General features: G+C 43.3%; 1 protein-coding gene across 1 annotated transcript in view; it reads right to left on the bottom strand.

Annotated features, from left to right (window-relative positions):
* The window catches only part of LOC143148749 (uncharacterized), a 78462-nt gene extending 59751 nt beyond the window's left edge, over positions 1-18711 (bottom strand). Inside the window, exon 1 of the mRNA XM_076315401.1 lies at positions 18664-18711. Within this exon, the coding sequence (XP_076171516.1) occupies positions 18664-18681 (18 nt within the window). The 5' untranslated portion in view covers positions 18682-18711. The remainder of the gene's footprint in view (positions 1-18663) is intronic.
* Positions 18712-22279: the final 3568 nt, after the last annotated feature.

Here is a 22279-nt window from a genome sequence, read left to right as displayed (position 1 = left end):
GTTTAGCTTTAAGTTTACGTTAGGGTAGTGAGTGTAGTGTGGGTTAGGTCTGGGTTAGGTCTGGGTGTTTTTTGTACGGTGTGGGTGAAAAGAATGAGAGAAATGTAGAGTGTTATAGAGTGAGAGTAGCTTCTTTTTCCGATGTAGGTATATTTGGGGGAGTATGTTCCGCGGAGAGGTATTGGGGCAAGTATTTTTCAAACTGCCGGCAGGTGGAGGCTTCTTCCGAATCTTGGATACGACGAGGGACCTATTAAAGTATCTTGGTAGAGATAGGTGAAAGGGGTAGCTGTGTTTAGTTCGCGATCTTCAAGGAAGGAGGTTAGAAAGCTAGGTATCTAGGGGGATGAGTGACCTAGATCTCCGGGAGGCTAAGTAACTTAGGTATAACTAGGTATTTCTGAGGCTAGGTAATACAAGTAGCCGCGAGGTTAAGTGACTTGAGTATTTATGAGACTAAGTGACCTAGGTATCCATGAGATTAAGTGATCTAGGTATCCATGAGGTTAAATGACCCGCGTATACGTGAGAGTAAGTAACCTAGGTACTCATGAGACTGAGTAATATAGACACAAATGAGAATAAGTAACCTAGGTATCTATGAGGGTAAGTAATATACACACCCATGAGGATAAGTAAGCTAAGTATCCACGAAAGTAATCTACGTATCCATAAGACAAAGTAACATATACACTCACGAGGATAAGTAACCTAGGTATCTATGAGCTTAAGTAACATAGATACTCAAGGAAAATAAGTAACCTAGGTATCTATGAGACTAAGTATCATACACACCTACGAGGATAAGTAATCTAAGTACCCACGAAAGTAATCTACGTATCCACGAGGCTAAGCAAGTTACCTGAGTAACATAGACACTCACGAGAATAAGTAACCTAGGTATCTATGAGACTAACTAACATAGACACTCATGAAAATAAGTAATCTACGTATCCACGAGGTTAAGCAAATAACCTAGATACAAGATTAAGTATCCTAGACACCTACGAGTACATATACACCTCGTCGAGATCTCCCTAAACCATGTCACCAACATTCCCTCCGAAAGACCCAACGTTACCAACTCCACGAACGAGCCAATCGTCCAACCAATAATTAAAAAATGTCAAAGCCATCAACGTCACCTAACCGCGTGTTCCTCGCATCATTGTAACGAACTCTTCGCGAAGATGGTTTCCATCCACTATTAAATAGAAAGATTCGCATCGAAAGACCTCGTGGACGCGAAACGTAGCGCCCTCTACTTCGCGTGGCGCCTCTTCCGGCCATCCAGCCGTCGTCCTCGATAAAAGTATCCGGCGTGTCCGCGTTATCGGTCGAAAAAGTCCCGTCCTTTGTTCCGTTCCCGGTGCCTCGTACGTTTCTATTTCCCGGTACGTTCCACGATGATCTAGAGTCGTTCGCGGGGCCCCATGTGGAAAAATGCGCCGAAGATCCTCCAAGTCGGAACGATATTGAATCGTTCCCTCGTGTCGGACGTCGTGGTAGGACACCAATATATTTCATAGACGGATACAACAAAAGGACACGGTTTCCTCGGAGAGACCTCTCGGAGAGATTAGTATGCTCGTATCTGCATGCCGCAAGATCGTATCTGCCGCGAGCGCGGTCCTTTGTGGGTTTTTGTTTGCGTTGCGTACGTATTTATGCGACCGTCCTCCACCCCCCTTTCCACCTCCCCCTACTCCATGGTTCAGCCAGCGACGTTTCTTCCTGTAGCTCCTCTTCTTCATCCTCCTCTTCTTCTGTTTTTCCGTGCCATAACCGCGAGGACGCGTCCCTCTTCGGGAACGTTCCGAATGATTTGCTTTGTCCCGGCGATATACCCGATGCTACTTTCGGCGAATCGCTCGAGCGACTGCACCTCGATAACCGCGAACGTTTTAGTCGTTGAGATTTGCGGACAAAATGAGCGAGAGAACGATGGAAATTTCGGTGCTTCGTTGGGAAACGATTCCACGATTTCAAATGAGTATATTTAGGGGATGTTTTAAGTTTTAACGCGCGAAGAGACGATTTAAATGTAACGTGGGAGTAAAGATATCTTTTTTGGAGTAATTTGTCAATTTTGTACGGTTTATTTATATTTCTTCTCTATGGTACACCTCTTTGTAACATAAAACGAGAAAATTACACTTTGAGATTTATTTATGGGTAATTTTGACGTCAGATTTGGGATTAACTTACTTTTCTATAATAATTTGTAAATTTTGTAAAGTGAAGTTATATTTCTTGTTTATAGTAAACCTCTGTAAAATGCAAGGAGAAAATTACACTTTGAGATCTACTTATGTGTAACTTTTGCATCAAATTTGTAATAAAGCTACTTTTTTATAATAATTTCTAAATTTTATACAACAAATCTATATTTCTTATCTATAGTAAACCTCTTTGCAAAATGCAAGGAGAAAATTATACTTTGAGATCTACTTATGTACAATTTTTGCATCAGATCTCTAGTAAATCTACTTTTTTATAATAATTTCTAAATTTTATACAACAAATCTATATTTCTTATCTATAGTAAACCTGTTTGCAAAATGCAAGGAGAAAATTACACTTTGAGATCTAAATTTCACTTTGAGATCTATTTACGCTAATTTTGGTGTCAAATCTATAATAAACCTACTTTTTTTATAATAATTTCAGAATTTTATACAGTAAACCTATATTTCTTATCTATAGTAAACTCTTCGCAAAATACAAGGAAAAAATTACACTTTGAGATCTACTTATGTGTAATTTTTCCATCAGATCTCTAATAAATCTACTTTTTTATAATAATTTCTAAATTTTATACAACAAATCTATATTTCTTGTCTATAGTAAACCTGTTTGCAAAACGCAAGGAAAAAATCCCTCTTTGAGATCTATCTACGCTAATTTTGGCGTCAGATCAGTGACAAACCTACTTTTCTACAATAATTTCAAAATTTTGTACAACAAACCTACACAAAAAATGATCAAAGATTACACTTTGAGACCCATATATACCCGATTCTCTCACAAATCAGACCCAACTACATCCTCCACGAGGTCCCCCGAGGTAAAAAACAATTCGCGAATTGGACGCAAGCTGACCCAACTTTGACAAACGAACGAGGTATCTATCTTCAAACGCGGCATACCCGACGCGAGTATTCGTCCAACCGGAACCTCAGGTTGGTATTGTTGCTCGAAATGTTTCCAAGCGGAATGGTAGATTTATCGAACGGTCGATAAGAATCTGAACGATCGATGGACGAAAACTGTCGGGCACCGTGTTCGTTTATAAATCTCCTCGAATCTTCGGCGAGGTTTTTACCAAACAATGCGATAGGAATCTCCGGCCCGCGATGGCCGACACGTAGCTATACCCGAGCTACCCGTATAAACGGCCGACACGTTGATTGTTTCCTCAAAGACGCGCGTCGCGACGTACGAACGAACGTTCGAGCTAATCGGCCGTCTAATTGTCCTTTCGTCGAACGTCCGTGAAAGGGTCGCCGCGCGGCAAAAATGTTAACTCGAAAAGCAGTCGGTCGCAATTAGAAGGAACCGAGGGGTCCGTTGGCGGACTCGTTGCACCGAACCGAAGGAATCCGAGGCAAACGGTGGGCGACCGGGACATCCGTCGCCCTGCCGCGGCCCTAATCCCTACTGTGTACCAATTACCTCGTCCATTTTGGCCGCAGTTCATGCAAATTGGATTTCGGTCGCGGAAGACAGAGAGGGAGAGGGGCCCCCTTTATTCCGTGCGGGGCTTTGTCCTAGTTGAGGCGAACCGTGAGGATAAATGTGTCGCGCGACCGGAAAAAGACCTTCTCCATCGTGTACCCCCGTACCCTAAACGGGGTCGTTACCGATTCGACGGTCAAGCGGTCCCGGAGAAAAGGGCCCGTAAAATCGCGCGGTTGCTCCCTCGAGCGAAAATTTCGGCGCGTAACGATTCCGTACTCACAATGGAGGATATCGTTGTCAACGAGGAGCGGTCGACGACAATGAGAGAAAGAGAGAGAGAGACAGGGGGCCATAGTGGCGGTAATCGGGCCCCATTTTCCCGTGCCGCTCCAAGGCACCGCCGCCCGCAAACCGAACGGAAGAAAGGTAAACGACAGATCGTAAGAACTCGGTAAACGTTTTCACCGAGCGAAACAATGAAACCACCGATGTGCCACGGTTACGGGGCCTTGTGGGCCTAATCGTTGGGAGGGGGACCGCCAACTCGCGCTACGGTTTCTCTTTTCGGATAGTTGCGTCCCCGCGACGAAAAGCGGGACGACGAGCTTACGTTTAGGTTACGTTGACAGATGATGACAACTCGAGAGACAGTTCTCTTTCTTCGCCGTATTGGGTTTTGTATTCTTACGATTGGTGCGGTGATACTGTTTCCGCAAACGCGATGATGACTGTTGACGTATCGGTGAAATTCCTGGGCGACGAGGTGGGAGAAGTAACGGGTGTGTTTTTGTTTGGGTGGAAGGTATTGGGATATGTCTTATTATAATAGGAGTGGGAGAAGTGACGGGTGTACTTTTGTTTGGGTGGAAGGTATTGTGATATGTCTAATTATGATAGGAGTGGGAGAGGTAACGGGTGTACTTTTGTATGGGTGGAAGGTATAGTTATATGTCTAATTACGATAGGAGTGGGAAAAGTAACGGGTGTAACTTGTATCTATGTGAGATATAATTGTATACTTAATTACTATGGAATAGAAATGGGAGAAGTAACGGGTGTACTTTTGTATCGATGTAAGATATAATGGTATACCTAATTATTATATAATAGCAGTGAGAGAAATAACGGGTGTTACTTGTATTGGTGTAAGGTATAATCATATAATATATTTAACTATGATAGGAGTGGGAGAAGTAACGGGTGTACTTTTATATCGGTGTGAGATATAATGATATACTTAACTACTATAGAATAGGAGTAAGAGAAGTAACGGGTGTACCTTTGCATCGGTGTAAGGTATAATGATATACTTAACTACTATAGAATAGAAGAAGGAGAAGTAACGGGTGTATTTTTATATCGATGTAAGATATAACGGTATATCTATTTACTATAGAATAGAAGTGGGAGTAGTAACGGGTGTAACTTGTAACGGTGTAAGATATAATGGTATACCTAACTACTCTAGAATAGGAGTGGGAGAAGTAACGGGTGTACCTTTGTATCAGTGTAAGCTATAATAAATACTATAGAGTAGGAGTGGGAGAGGTAACGGGTGTAACTTGTAACGGTGTAAGATATAATGGTACACCTAACTACTCTAGAATAGGAGTGGGAGAAGTAACGGGTGTACCTTTGTATCGGTGTAAGATACAATGGTATACTTAACAACAGTACAACAGAACCACCAGTTACTTCTCCCACTCTGCAGCACCACGTTCCCCCACTCTGCAACACCACGCTCCTCCCACTCTACTGCACCACGTTCCCCCACTCCTTGCACTCTGGATTCGGAATCGTTCTTCTAACTACATTGCCACCAGTCGCCCAAGCGGTAACACTCTTCAATCCTCGATGCATTAACACATTTTTCCGTACCCTTCCGCTCGGAACAACCGTAAGACGCCGCGGAAAAGATCGCGAACCCGCGCCGGTGCTGAAACACGGCGCCGTACCGTGGAACGGAAATAATTTTCGATCGACGGAAGATCGAGAGAAATTCCTACGGGCTTTTCAACGAGAGAACGAAAAACAAGGCTCTCGACATTTAGGAGTCCCGAAAGGGGGGGGGGGGGAGGGTACTCGGGGGCCGCGAGCGGGTAATGCGGCGGCGCTGGAGCATGGGAAACGTCGATGATCGTTCGTATCGCTGGGAAAGGAAAAGAACCATTATGTAAAGATGAACTTTTTGCGGCAATCTTTGCGTCAATTAAATTACCGCGATGCGTCCGGGCCCCCGAGGTTCGATCGAGGCCTACGGTAAAGTGCATCGTGCGAGTGAGAATCGTTCCCACGAGAAACGTATTAAAGATATAGGCGCCTCCTCGCTCGAGAAAAGTAAATTGGCGGGCCGTAATGCAACGCGCGATGCTCGCGGGGAATAACGCCGGCCGGGGCAATTTGCCGCCGAAAAATTCTGGAAAATATTCCGGTTAGAAAATTTTCTACCGCGAGCTCGCGCTGATACCGACACGGTGATTCTTATTAAACCGCCCGATGCCATTATCCGTGCGAATGAAACCGGATCGCGGTCGTTTGTTCGTTGCCGCGTCTCGCGGTGAAACGATCTGGACGAAACTTGGATAGTACTATATACGAACGAAAGATCGAGTTTTTCTACGATTTTGGAGAGGTACAGAGGGCGATATTACAGATCGTTTGTTAATTCGAATTGATCGTTTGTTAATTCGTTCCAGATCGTTTGTTCATTAGAATCGATCGTTTGTTAATTTGAATCGATCGTTTGTTAATTCAAATTGATCGTTTGTTAATTAGAATCGATCGTTTGATAATTCGAATCAATCGTTTGTTAATTAATCCAGATCGTTTGTTAATTCGTTCCAGATCGTTTGTTAATTCGTTCCAGATTGTTTGTTAATTCGAATCTATAGTTTGTTAATTCGTTCCAGATCGTTTGTTAATTTGGATCGATCGTTTGTTAATTAATCCAGATCGTTCGTTAATTCGAATTGATCGTTTGTTAATTCATTCCAGATCGTTTGTTAATTCGAATCGATCGTTTGTTAATTCGTTCCAGATCGTTTGTTAATTCGAATCTATAGTTTGTTAATTCGTTCCAAATCGTTTGTTAATTTGAATCGATCGTTTGTTAATTAATCCAGATCGTTTGTTAATTCGAATCGAACGTTTGTTAATTCGTTCCAGATTATTTGTTAATTCGAATCGATCGTTTGTTAATTCGTTCCAGATCGGTTGTGTAATTAGGTAATGTTTATTGGAAGCATTCTCGAGAAGGTATACGAGAAGTATAGTCGCGAGTAAAATTGTTTCGGCAGTGTTTGAAAAATCACTGTAGTGAATGTTGAAAATGTGACGATAGATTTGATTTGTGTTCTATAGGAAATAATTATTCTATACGCGATTTATTTAAATTGAACATTTAAATTTGGGTCATTACTAATGTTAGGAAAAACGAGAAAGTGTTATTTAAATAGTTTCGAAATGTGCATCTGATGGTAACAAAGAATCGTTCTACTAAGATCGTTTTAATGATTTTTCCAAAGTCATTGATATTTCTTATAGATCAACGTTTATTATTTTTTATAGTGCGATGTTGTTTGCATTGAGACAAATCCAAGAATTAGCACTCGTTGCATAGCATGTTTCACGTACTATTAAAATACCATGAAAAATGCAGTTGGAGCATTCTCTTATTATGCACAAAAATGCATCGATGAAAACCGTTGACACTATGAGTCTAAAATCTCGAGAAAATTTGTAGAATTCTGCTAAATTTCCCCAAACCACTGAACCTTGGAAAATTGTGAAATTCTCAAGAAAATTTGTAGAATTCTGCTAAATTTTCCCTAACCACAAACCTTGGAAAATTGTGAATTTCTCAAGAAAATTTGTAGAATTCTCTAAATTTTCCCTAACCACTGAACCTTGGAAAATTGTGAAATTCTCAAGAAAATTTGTAGAATTCTGCTAAATTTTCCCTAACCACAAACCTTGGAAAATTGTGAAATTCTCAAGAAAATTTCTAGAATTCTGCTAAATTTTCCCTAACCACTGAACCTTGGAAAATTGTGAAAATCTGTAGAATTCTGCTACATTTCCCCTAACCGCTGAACCTTGGAAAATTGTGAAAATCTGTAGAATTCTGCTAAATTTTCCCTAACCACTGAACCTTTGAAAATTGTGAAAATCTGTAGAATTCTGCTAAATTTTCCCTAACCACTGAACCTTGGAAAATTGTGAAAATCTGTAGAATTCTGCTAAATTTTCCCTAACCACTGAACCTTGGAAAATTGTGAAAATCTGTAGAATTCTGCTAAATTTCCCTTAACCACTCAACCTTGGAAAATTGTGAAAATCTCTTGAAAATTTGTAGAATTCTGCTAAGTTTTCCCTAACCCCTGAACCTTGGAAAATTGTGAAAATCTCTTGAAAATTTGTAGAATTCTGCTAAATTTTCCCTAACCACTGAACCTTTGAAAATTGTGAAAATCTGTAGAATTCTGCTAAATTTCCCTTAACCACTCAACCTTGGAAAATTGTGAAAATCTCTTGAAAATTTGTAGAATTCTGCTAAGTTTTCCCTAACCACTGAATCTTGGAAAATTGTGAAAATCTCTTGAAAATTTGTAGAATTCTGCTAAATTTTCCCTAACCACTGAACCTTTGAAAATTGTGAAAATCTGTAGAACTCTGCTAAATTTCTCTTAACCACTGAACCTTGGAAAGTTGTGAAAATCTGTAGAATTCTGCTAAATTTCCCCTAACCATTGAACCCTAGGAAAAATCTGTAAAAAAATTGTAAAGAATCTCGAAGTATGATTCGAGAAGAAGGTACGCTGGTCGAAGGAAGCCGGTGAATCATCCCGTTCGATCGTAAGTCGTCGACCATGGGTTTTCAGCGACGGTAGACGTCGAGGCCGATGACGCGGGATCGAACGCATCGCGTCTCTCCTCTTGCGAGGCAGCGCGCGCTCGCTGGATTCTATTATTTAGTCAGCGACGCAGCCTGACACAGGTGGGCGCAGCAGTCGCATACGCAACCGCGCCGTTTAACGCAATTACCTTGCTGCCGTGCAGACGTGCGTGAAATCTCAATTTCAGCCGTGCACGCCGCTTGTCACCGGGAGATACCTGCCTCGGATACGCCGCGAGGCGGCCGTTTCTTGCCGCGATACCGCAACACGCTTCCAAGAGGAATCCGTGCTAGGCGCGAGGATTCCTCCCGAACCGGGATCACCCAACGTTGCACGCCGAACGATTGAAAATCCACCGTGAAATCTCGCCGAGAGGCTAATTCGTTTCAACGATGGACGAGAAAAATACTCGGTAACATTCCACCTTCCAAGTATTCGTCCAGAGTATTCACCGTAGGCCAAGATCCTTGAATTTTGTAGTTTAATATGATTTTTAATTATGTTTGATTGAACTTTCATCGAAAGTATTATATTTGGGATGAAGTGAATCAAACTTGGTAGATTTCACCTTTGAAGTATTCGTCCAGAATATTCAGAGTAGACCAGGACTCTAGAATTTTGTAGTTTAACACGTTTTTTAATTATATTTCATCGAACTTTCTTCGAAAATATTATATTCGAGATAAATTCAATCAAACTCGGTAAATTCTACCTTTGAAGTATTCGTCCAGAATATTCAGAGTAGACCAGGACTCTAGAATTTTGTAGTTTAACACGTTTTTTAATTACGTTTGATTGAACTTCTTTCGAAAGTATTATATTCGAGATAAATGGAATCAAACTTGGTAAATTCCATCTTCGAAGTATTCGTCCAGACTATTCATAGTAAACCAGGACCCTCGAATTTTGTATTGGGTTGTTCGGAAAGTCATTTCGTTTTCCAAAATGGAGAATATATAATTTAATAAAATGTTTATATACACTAAAGAATCGTGCTTCATTTTCACCAAAAGAAACGAACTGACTTTCCGAACAATCCAATATATACATGGGAATCGTGTCTAGCGTATACTTGGTTGGAATAAGAAGAGTGTCGAACAAATCTGAAATCAAATTTTACTTTTGGAAAGTAAAACGTAAGATTCTAAAATTCGTAACGAATTATTCCAAATTGTTCGATCCACAAAGAGGATCATTTTTGTTGGAAAATTTTCCCAAACTTCAACACGATCGTTGACTGGGTAGAATTCGTAAATTCTATTAGGTTGTTCGTAAAATAATTTCGTTTTCCAAAATGGAGAATATATAATTTAATAAAATGTTTATACATTCTAAAAAAATCGTGCTTCATTTTCACCAAAAAAAAAACAAATCACTTTCCGAACAACCCAATAATTTAACCCCTTTTTTAAGTACGTTTGATCAAACTTCCATCGAAATTACAATATTCGAGATAAATTGAATGAAACTCGGTAAATTCCATCTTCGAAGTCTTCCTCTAGACTATTCACGGTAGACGAGGAAGTCTCGAATCTTGTAGTTTAACACGTTTTTTAAATCACGTTTAATCGAACGTCGATCGAAAGTATCCGAGATAAATTGAATCAAACTCCTCTATTCTCGTTTCGATTAAACTTTACCGCTTCGAGCGAGGCTGTCAGGCACTTTCGATGTACGGTGTTCTACTATGAGATGCGTCTGTCAGGCAATGTCGATATACGGTGTTCTACTCCAGGTGTGGCTGTCAGGCACGGTAGATATCGAGCATTTTACGAGAGTGTTTGTTAGGTCACTAGCTCCTTATCATTTTTCACCCTCTTGGGACCGAATAATACAAGTAATTTACATTTTAACGAATGCTTCAAGAAGTACTACGAATTGGTCAATTGCTAGTACAATTACCAAAATTGTGTTATTCTTGATAAGAGTAAAGATCGACTTGGAATTGTTTAAAGATTATTATTTCAAAGACAAGAGTTATTTCCATTTGGTATTGAAATCATTTGGGCGAAAAGTTCGCTCGGGTGTAACATTGGGAGAAACTCTTTATCTCGTACGTATACGCTCGCAAAAGTTCGCCAAGCTGAACAGGAAACAAGTCGCGATAGGTGATCGCGCAACATTCAGTGAAATTCATCGTGGGCCGAGATTCCGCGATTTATTTATACTCGTCAGTTGCTACATTTCGTGTCCAGTTCCGTTCCATGTTTCGCTCCCCCGATGCCCCGAAAAAGATTATGCCGCGGACCTCGCGACCTCGATTCCAAACCCACGCGATACCAAAACCCACTCATATTTCTGCGCAATGTTCACCCGGCACCCCGAGTCCCTCGTCGGAGGCGCGCTTCGTACATTTAACCCTCTCGCTACAAGGGACGATTATGGTCGCTCTCCACGAGACACCATTCGCGTACCACCGACGACCACCGACCAATGTCTGATCTTCGCTCTATATTTACTACAAGTGAATAATTTTAAGAAGAACAGTGTTAAGATACTTATGATCTAAAAGCAGAGAAGATTCTTGCTTTGTTTTCTTTATATTTAGCTAACAAATAATCCAAGTGGTTCACTGGAGCAATGGGATACAATTAGAATCTTTCTTTCAAGATTATGGAAAAGTTTTAAGGTTATGGAAGAGTTTTTAGGTTACGGAAGGGTTTTAAGGTTATGGAAGGATGTCAAGGTCATCGAAGTCAGACTTTTGAGAGTTTTCGCGGACCACCGAAAGTTTATCGAACACTCGACCGAAACTGAAGGAATAAAGCTACCGGGTGTCCCAATCGTAACCGGTCGTTTCGAATTGCGCGCCATTTTTCAAACGTAGAAACGATTAACTTGAAACTTGACCAGTGTCATCTAGACTGATGGGAAATTAATCGTACGTGTACGTTAAAATTGTAACCAAGTACATTAAAATTGTTGGTGATTTCATTGTTCTCGTTTATTCGAAACACTCAGTGAAAGTTATCGGAAACTATTGATCTTCAAACTGTTGTAACTTTGTGGAAAATACTCGTACGACGATCTTCCTGGAGTCATTTCAGAGCATGAACTTTCTACTTTTGTGCTTCTGTATTGAATTTTCGTGAAAATGATTTCACATCGACGACTTAAAAAAAAATAAACAAGGTTTTCTCGATAAAAATTGAACAATTTCAAATAGGTCCCAATTGTTCGTCAAATTTTTCACGTGTATCAAAGTACCACCATTTTGAAGATCGAAGCCTTCTCTTTACAACGATCCCCTAAAACTTACTATACCATTTTTCCTCGTCAAATTACTGTACTCCAAATGAAAAGCGTCCCGTCGGCGTTGGAAACTCTTCTTGCAAAAGTTACATCGTGCAATCTTATAGAAATTTCCAAATATTCGACTTAAAACGTCACTAGAAACCTCAATAAATTTGCAAAGACCGATTCCAAACACTATTGTTACGTTCGCGTGTAATTAAAAATTTCTCAAGTTAGATATGAAATGACTCTCCACTTTGCTCCCAAAAGATCGCCCTAAAAATCGTTCCTACAGTACTTTCTTCGTAAGATGTGAACCTAAACTATTGGCACTGAATCCTTTCTGACTTCAACAGATTTTTTCTGACCTCGACAGATTCTTTGTGACGTCTACAGATTCTTTGTGACGTTGACAGATTTTTTCTGACGTTGACAGATTTTTTCTGACGTCGACAGATTCTTTGTGACGTCGACAGATTCTTTCTGATAGATTCTTTGTGACGTTGACATATTCTTTGTGACGTCGACATATTCTTTGTGACGTTGACAGATTTTTTCTGGCGTCGACAGATTCTTTCTGACGTCGAAAGGTTCTTCCTAAGCTCGACAGATTCTTTCTGACGTCGACAGATTTTTCCTGACGTCGACAGATTTTTCCTGACCTCGACAGATTCTTTGTGACGTCGACAAATTCCTTCTGACGTCTACAGATTCTTTCTGACGTCGACAGATTTTTCCTGACATCGACAGATTTTTCCTAACCTCGACAGATTCTTTCTGACGTCGACAGATTTTTCCTGACCTCGACAGATTCTTTGTGACGTCGACAAATTCCTTCTGACGTCTACAGATTCTTTCTGACGTCGACAGATTTTTCCTGACATCGACAGATTTTTCCTAACCTCGACAGATTCTTTCTGACGTCGACAGATTTTTCCTGACCTCGACAGATTCTTTCTGACGTCGACAGATTTTTCCTGACCTCGACAGATTCTTTCTGACGTTGACAGATTTTTCCTAAATCTCAACAGATTCTTTTTGACGTCGACAGATTTTTCCTAAATTTCAACAAATTCTTTCTGACGTTGACAGATTTGTCCTAAATCTCAACAGATTCTTTCTGACGTCGACAGATTTTTCCTAAATCTCAACAAATTCTTTCTGACGTCGAGAGATTCTTCCTAAGCCTCGACAGATTCTTTCTAACGTCTGCAGATTTTTTCTGACCTCAATAGATTCTTCCCAATCTCAACAGATTCTTTCTACCATCGACAAATTCTTCCCAATCTCAACAAATTCTTCCCAACATCGACATACACTTCCCGATCCGTTGCCCCGCTGGAAATATCGTACGCGCACGGTAGTCGTCGGTCCCCGGGCACGCTAATCTTCGGGCAATTTCCAAGACTACCTCTCTCTCGGAAGCGTTCGGGATCGACGTCCGTTGAAAGAGCAATCTACGCGAGGCAGAGACGGCGGACCGCGTGTGCACGCCGCGGAAGAACGCGGAGAAGCGTGGCGTCAGAGCCGAGGGGGAAGGGGAGGGGCGGGGTGGGGAGAGGAGGGGCGGCAGCATCGGCCGTAGGAGGCGGGCGTTGGTCAGGGGTTCGTGTGCAACAGCACGGGCACAAGGGTCAGCTACAGATTTTTGCGGGCAGCTCGAGCGGCGTCGGGCAGCTGGCGTGCGGTCAGCCGCTCTGGCCGCAGCGCTGCGTCGGTCGTGCATCACCGGCCACCGTATTAACCCCAAGCCCCGACGTACTCGGCCAGCACCACAGGCCGCAGAGTCCACGGTCCATGGTGGCCCATGCTCGTCGTCCTCGGGCGTTCCACGCTGTGTACCTGCCTGCACACCCACCGACTACGCCGCCACCATATCGGCCATAATTGTTCACGGTTCCTCGCGTTCCACCCGGGCTTTCTCCGTCTCTCTCTCTAGGTTTCTACGCCTCTCTCTCTCTCTAGGTTTGTACGCGTCTCTCTCTAGGTTTGGACGCGTCTCTCTCTAGGTTTGTACTCGTCTCTCTCTCTCACTGTTCGCGTACACGTGTGCGTATGTCCGTGTATACGCGGAGCGCGCGAACGTACCGTTCGTAAGCGCGTTCGATGCGCTTTCCTCGTGTTAAGCAACGGACGTTTAGCAACGATACGGGAAACGGTCCCGCGGTAAATGGCTCGGTATTTAATGCGCCCCGGCACCGATGCTCTGTTCCAGTCGATTCGCCCGGCTAGGATATTCTGCGGTTTCGATCGTTTTTGTCGTTGCGCGATCATCCTCGTTCTCACCCCCCACGGTTCAACCGGCCGTGTACTCGATGAATAATCGATCGATTTTATTTGTTTCGACGGAGACCTACCCCGTTTGTTATCGGTAGGGTAATTGGAACCGCTATCGGCGACCAACGCTTCGTAACCCGGCGAAGACTCGCTGGGGGAGATACCAACGCGAGATTTTTAACGTTATTATTTCAACTAGGGTATTCCGTGCGTGGTTTCGACTACTCGAGGGATGGAAAGCTACGGTGATTTCATCACCGATGTTCGTCTTCTGTGAAAACTACGCCGAACAAGTTCGGGGAATGGAAACGTCGTGATATATAGGATTTGGACATTTTTGCTTTTCGTGATTACAATTCTTGTTTCGAGGTTAGGGAAGGGTTTCGAGGTTATGGAAGCGTTTTAAGGTTATGGAAGGGTTTTAAGGTTATGGAAGAATGTCAAGGTCGTCGAAGTGATTTTCGAGGGTTTTCAAAGGAAATTTCTGATCTTCGTTCTATATTTACCATGGGCTGATTATTTTCAGAATGACAATGTTAAGATACGCGTGATATAAAAGTAGAGAAGATTCTTGCTTTATCTTTCAAAGTTATGGAAGAGTTTGAAAGTTATGGAAAAGTTTTAAGGTTATGGAAGATTTTGAAGGTTATGGAAGGTTTTGAAGGTTATTGAAGATTTTGAAGGTTATGGAAGATTTTGAAGGTTATGGAAGATTGTCAAGATCATCGAAGTCAGACTTTCGAGAATTGTCAAAGAAAATGTCTGTCTTCGCTCTATATTTATCATGGGCAGATAATTTTGAGAAGGACAATGTTGAGATACTTATGATCTAAAAGCAGAGAAGATTTTTACTTTGTTTCTTTTATATTTAGCTAACAAATAATCCAAGTGGTTCACTGGAACAATGGGATACAATTAGAATCTTTCTTTCAAGATTATGGAAAAGTTTTAAGGTTATGGAAGAGTTTTTAGGTTACGGAAGGGTTTTAAGGTTATGGAAGGATGCGAAGGTCATCGAAGTCAGACTTTTGAGAGTTTTCAAAGAAAATGTATGATCTTCGCTCTATATTTACCACAGATGAATAATTTCGAGAAGAACAATATTAAGATACTTATCCTCCAAAAGCAGCAAACATTCTTGCTTCGTTTCCTTTAAATACATCTAACAAATAACTCAAGTGTCTCACTGGAGCAATCGAGTGTGATCAGAATTCTTATTTTAAGGTTAGGTAGAGTTTCAAGGTTATGGAAGATCGTCAAGATGATCAAAGTCAGACTTGCGAGAACTTTCAAAGAAACTGTCCGATCTTCGCTCTATACTTACCACGAGTAAACCATTTTGATAATAACAATATTAAGATACTTATCCTTCAAAAGCAGAAAACATTCTTGCTTCGTTTCCATTAAATACATCTACCAAATAACCCAAGTGTCTTACTGAAGCAATAAAATGCGATAAGAATCTTCCTTCGAAGATCACGAAAGAGTTCGAACCTTACGAAAGATTTTCAAGATGACGAAAGAATGTCTCGACGATCACGAAGTTGGTCCAGTACGTTTTAACCGTGGTGTAGTCCATCGGCATCGTGCGATCGCGTCTCGGCGAATCGGGTCGATCGTTTCGTCCGAATCGTTCGCGGCGTCGGGTACTCGCCGCTGGATCGGGCCGTATCGGAATTAATTTGCGACGGTGGAGCCGTTGGAGAAATTTTTACGAGCGTCGTTCGAGTAAAACGCGTGTTAACAACCCACCCGATGCGTTCAAGGGGTAATCACCGAATAAGCGTCCGCGGACGGGCGATCAGCCCCGCCGCGTTACCAGAGTGCGAACCGACGTTCGAATTAATAAATCACATACAGACGAGACGTTTCCAAATGCGTGCGTGTCGCTATACAAGCAATATCCCTGATAATGACAGGTTACGCGCGACGATACACGAACTTCGTTGTACCACGGCTACCAGGAAATGTCCCGCGAAGTTAAGTACCGTGGAACAAGTCCGGTCGTTTGCTCCGTTATTAGTAGCAGTGGCCGGTACGCGTAGAAACCCGATCGAAGCCGCCTGGTTCTGTCGATGTAACGCGAAAACGTAAAGATATACGCCGGGAACGCGTCGAATTAAACGTCGTCGACGTTCCTACGTTCCCGAACGTGTAATCATCCCTACCAGCCGGCTGCTGAGACTCACGTACAAATGGAGCCATCGACTTTTTTAACGCGCGACCCGCGCCACGAACGACCGCGCTTCGATGATCTCCTCGCGAGAACGACGCGACGTCTGTCGATCGTGTCTTGTATACTTTGCCACAGTTTAACGACATTGTGGTCGGTCGTTGATGTTGTTTTTTTTTTTATTAATCGTTCGTCCCCTGGTCGTAATCTTGAGCGAATTGGAGCGACGATCACCTCGTTGGGTACTCGATGGTATAATTATAGTCGTTTGGTGAACTTTCTCGTGAAGATTTTCTCGATTTCACGAACTTGTTCACGAGTTGAAAATGTTGGATTATTAGACGATTTCGTAGTATTTTCGTAAGTTTCAGTGGGGTGTTTCTCTCGATCGAGATCCCCGCACAGGTGGCCGCTGGATGAACGAGCGTCGGAGGATCGATCGGGCGAGTGGTAGCCGCCCGGAGAGCAAGCTCGAGCTCTCATATTCCGCGTAATGAGAGCGGCAGCAACATCAGACAGGCCGACACGGCTCGCGTAATTGAAACCCGGCGTGCCTTCCCTCGATTCTGTAAAAACGCCCGCGCGGACGGTGGAGCTCCGCGGGAAATCGGAACGAGAGTTCTCCGCGGCCCCCCTCGTTTTACGATCGATAAAACCGCTCTCGATCGCTGGTAATTGGACGATCCCGCGATGAGATCGGGAAACACCGAAATCCACGGCCAAAGGCCGCGCCGAAATACTCTCGACGCCCTATACCAGCCAAGTAATGTCGGTAATTTGTGTTAACCGAGAAGGCGGTCGGTCGAACTCCACCTTGGTTCATTTTTCGGGAAAATAAAACTTTACGAAAGTATGAACTATCCGCGGCGAGGAACCACTGCGTGGGTTAAAGGGTGAATACGGTAATATCGATGGGGGGATCTTCCAGCGGAAGGAAGATCTTTATTGTTGGGACGATCTGGGAACGAGTTTGTTCTTTGCGCGAAGTAGGGTTTGTAAGTGGATATGGAGTACTTGGTATTAAGTGTCGAGTATCAGGTACTTAGTAGCGAGTAGCGATCGCTAAGTGACGAGGGTTGAATAGTAAGCATTAAGTAGTGAGTGTCGAGTAACGGATACTACACGTTGGGTACCAAGTATCGAGTACTAAGTACGGTAAGTAATTGATAAGTGGATACTACATCTCGAGTACCAAGTATCGAGTACTAAGTACGGTAAGTAATTGATAAGTGGATACTATATATCGAGTACCAAGTATCGAGTACTAAGTCCAGTAACGAACTACTAAGTTCCGGATACTATTTATCGAGGACCAAGTATAAAGTATAGACCACTAACTACTAGGTACCAGATACTACATATCGAGTACCAAGTACAAAGTATAGACCACTAACTACTGGGTACCGGATACTACATATCGAGTACCAAGTACAAAGTATAGACCACTAACTACTAAGGACTGGATACTACGTATCGAGTACCAAGTACAAAGTATAGACCACTAACTACTAAGTATTGAACACGATATATCGAGTCACTATCAAGTACCAAGTATTAAATACCATGTGCTAAGTACTAAGTATCTAGTATCGATCGATCGTGATACAATTATCAGGACGAGGGATCGATGTTCGATCAACGGAAGGTGACATTCGCCAGAGAGAGAATTCTATCTTCGCAACAATCTCGATTAATACCAGATACTACGTATCGAGTAGCAAGTACAAAGTACAGATCATTAACAACTAAATACTGAACACGATATACCGAGTTACTATTAAATACCAAGTACCAAAGTACCAAAGTAACAAAGCACCAAAGTACCGAAGTATCAAAGGACCAAAGGACCTAAGCATCAAATATCAAATATCAACTATCAAGTACCAAGTACCAAGTGCTAAGTACCAAGTACCAAGTACCAATTGCTAAGTACAAAGTGCTAAGTGCCAAGTGCTAAGTATCAAGTGCTAAGTATCAAGTGCTAAGTATCAATGCTAAGTATCAAGTGCTAAGTATCGAGTGCTAAGTATCAAGTGCTAAGTATCAAGTGCTAAGCATCGAGTACCAAGTATCAAGTACCAAGTGCTAAGTACCAAGTATGAAGTACCAAATGCTAAGTACAAAGTATCGAGTATCGATCGATCGTGAAACAATTATCGAAAGGATGTATCGACGTTCGCTTCCACGAAACGTGGAATCCCCCGTGTAGAGAACTCTATCCCGGCGAACGTTCTCGATTAATACCAAACGTCGAACAATTCTATCGGGACGCATCGACGCCCGGTCCGTGGCTCTGGTACTCCTTGAATTATACACGGTCTCTCGTAAGCGTGCTTCTCGTAAGCGATAGGTATCAATTACAACGTTACGAAACAAAACGGACGATAAACTGAAATTACTTACATACTGATGACCATCCATCGTCGGGGCATATACGTCCGCACAGGGAGGCCAGGCACGGGAACACACCAGCGTGAAACAGAAAAGACACAAAGTCGTTAACGACTCGTCGTCGAGTTCTTATTTCTCTATTCTCTAGGGGCACTCGGTGCGTTCGCTCGCGTAATCGACGCCCGGCTCGCGTGGCTATGCGCGACGATTAAACGTCGCGAGGCAGATCCATCATGGCTGTCATTACCGAGCGTTATGGGGGCGCATGGGGTGGCACAGGGAACGGGGGTTCGCGCAGTTGCAGCGGCAAATTATCGTCGAGTATATACACGGACGATCGTTGACAGGCGGCAATCAAGTTACGCTCGAGCCGGCAATCGCGTATCGGTAGACGCGTACGGTATAACCGCTATTAACGTCGTTTTTGCGGCGAGCATGATAGCGTAGTGGCGTGCGGGGAACTACGAAACCACCCGATCGACGTTGTTCCGCGGAACGTGGTAGCTACCCCCGACCTGGAAAACCGAGGGAATTTCCAGACCGAGAGTACAACGAAGAGACCACGGGGAGCGTGTCACGTCGCGCACGAGACCGCTGGTTCCCCGATCCGTCATGATCAACCGGGACCTGTGATTTAATTGTCACTCGACTCCGCGACGGAAAGTCCAGCTACGGGGCTATCGGTCGTGGCTAGTTTTTGTTTTAACTTCGAGACCCTCTTCGGCGCCCGAGGATCGCAAGGGGAGGAATTTTTAACCCTCGAGGAGCAGGAAATTGTTTTCACAACGAAACGAGTATCCATGGTTGCGTAGAAAGTGTACGGATCGAAAGAAACTTGGGTATTTGTGGAGGGTAGTTCGAGTGGGACGATTGACGGTTATACCGTGCGGGTATTTGGTAGTCTCGTTTAGTCTGTAGGTTCTTCGAACGCCTTTGGGCGTTCACCGCACGGGGTACAGTGTTCGAAAGGGTTTAGGGTATGGGAAGTGTTTGAAATCCCATGTGAGGCATCAAGATGTTATCGGGATTATTTTACCTAGGTTTATTTAGATATGGAAGGTCGTTTCATCCTATCGGAGGACACGTTTTCCGAGAGTTTAACTCGCGTTGGGTATCCAAGGCCTGACCCGGACGCGTGAATTTTTTCCATTGAGTCTACCTCTGCTATCTACTATCTGAAGGGTAAGAAAAGGTCTGACGAATTCCGAAACCATTGAAAGAAACATAAGTAACCATCGAGGGTAGTTTAAATGAGACGAGATGCGATTGGCAGTCCCACTGTGCGGGTATCCGATAGTCCCGTTTACTTAGTAGGTTCTTCGAACGCCTATAGGCGTTCGCCGCACGGAACAGAGTGTTCAAAATGGTCTACGGTATCGGAAGGTTTGAAGTCCCACGTGAGGCTTCAAAGTGTCATCGGAACCTACACAAGATGATTTATATCAGGAAGTTTTATCCTATCGGAGGACACTTTTCACTTCCATCTCGCGTTAGCCTACCCAAGACCAAACCCAGACCCATAATTTTCCCCATCGAGTCTATCTCTGTTATCTACGATCTGAAGAGTAGAAGAAATCCCTGACGAACTCCAAAATCATCCCAGGTGAAGACGTTCGCGATTATCGGACGATATCGAAGCGTACGGGTACAATCCGCTCGGAGGAACGCTCGCGTCCCAGTTTCCGAATTTTTTTCACGACAACTCGACCGATAAGTTTTTCAACGGACAGATGCGAGACTCTCGACTCGGAAGGGAGCAGATGCACCAACGAGGGGAAGTCCCGGATAGACGAGGAGGGTTTCCGTTTCTGTCCCTCGCGCGAGCAGACCCGAGGCGGTCGATCTCGCGGCGTTTCACGAATCTCGTCCAACGAGCGGCACGATATCCAGTCCGGGCAATTATAAAACTGCCGTAGAGAGCCACCGCCACCGCGAACACATGTCGGCCCCCGCTACCACCCTCTGCCACCCCCGGCGGGCGTTCTTCGACGCCGACACGCACGCATGCACGCACGCACGCACGCACGCACGCGGCGCGCAAGCACCGACGCCACTGTGCACGTAGCTCTCCTCCGTTTGTGCGAGTGCACGCCCGCGTGTGTCGCGGTTCTGAATAATTTGACATGTTGTCGTACACGTTATTATTCAGATAGATCTCGAGATACCGCCAGTCGAGTCGGACCTCCGCCTCCTTCGGGTAGACTTCGTCGTCTCCCCCTCTGTATGTCTCTCTCTCTCTCTCTCTCTGCTTCGATCATCCCGGCTGACTCGTTTGCTCGATCGCTCGTCTACGCGCAGGGGCAGGGTCGACTCGAGTGTCACGGATTTCGAGAGGCCCTCGATACATCGAACCTCTCGACCTTGGATTTTTTTAAATTCGAGGATTTTTGGACGATCGATTGCAAATTTTGGAAGGGTCGAAAGTTTGGAGTTGTAGAGTGGCTATTCTTGTTGCATAGTATTGCTATCTCTCTTTGTCGTCAGTTGTGTGTGACATTTTAGAATTCTTTTTCTACTTGAAACTAAGTTCTGGAAGTATCGAAAGTTCAGAGTCATAGATTGATTGTTCTCGTTGCATAGTATTGCTATCTCTCCTTGTCGTCAGTTGTTTGTGATACTTTGGGATTCTTTTTCTACTTGAAACTAAGTTCTGGAAGTATCGAGAGTTCAGAGTCATATATTGATTATTTTAGTTGCATAGTATTGCTATCTCTCCTTGTCGTCAGTTGACTGTGACGTTCTAGAATTCTTTTTCTACCTGAAACTAAGTTCTGGAAATATCAAGGGTTTGAAGTCACAGAACGATCATGTAATCTGGCACTGCTATCTCTCTTCGTCGTCAGTTGTCTGGGACATTCTGGGATTCTTTTTCTACTTGAAACTAAGTTCTGGAAGTATTGAGAGTTCAGAATCATGGATTGACTACTCTAGTTGCATAGCATTGCTATCTCTCCTTGTCGTCAGTTGTCTGTGACGTTCTAGAATTCTTTTTCTACTTGAAACTAAGTTCTGGAAATATCAAGGGTTTGAAGTCACAGAGCGATCATGTCATCTGGCATTGCTATCTCTCCTCGTCGTCAGTTGTCTATATTTGGGAACTTTCTGGTGATCTTCCACCGCTCAAAATAAAATTTCACAGTTACATCAACTTTCCAAATCACTCACTGACCTCCTGATTTCACTATCTATCATTTTACCATCCCCATATCATCGTTTCCTCTCCTATACCAATCGTCCCTTTATTTCAAACTTACAAGTACCGTGCCTTCTCTCAAATAATAAACCAAAACACGCTGCGAAGTAGATCCCGTGACTAGCGAGATGCACAACCAACGAAGTCATCTGCACCCACTGCTTTCACCGCCCTCTCCTTAACAAATTTAAACAAGATCGATCGCCATCGAGAATAAACATTTCCAACAGTTCAACTCACCCAATCAATGGTGAAATATCACTGTTTCCAATTAATCGTTCGTTTCTTTAAAATTCAACGCAATTCGAGCTCCAAGGGAAACTCGCCGAGCCACCGTGCAATGTCCCGCCGAGTTGCATCAGTTGCATCACAAAGAAGTAGCGGTCGATTCGAGAACTGTCAATACAGGAAGGAATAACGAAATTCCTCGATATA

Source organism: Ptiloglossa arizonensis, chromosome 6 (assembly GCF_051014685.1).
Source record: "Ptiloglossa arizonensis isolate GNS036 chromosome 6, iyPtiAriz1_principal, whole genome shotgun sequence".
Classification (NCBI taxonomy): Eukaryota; Metazoa; Arthropoda; class Insecta; order Hymenoptera; family Colletidae; genus Ptiloglossa; species Ptiloglossa arizonensis.
This window is presented reverse-complemented; position numbering and strand designations above follow the sequence as displayed.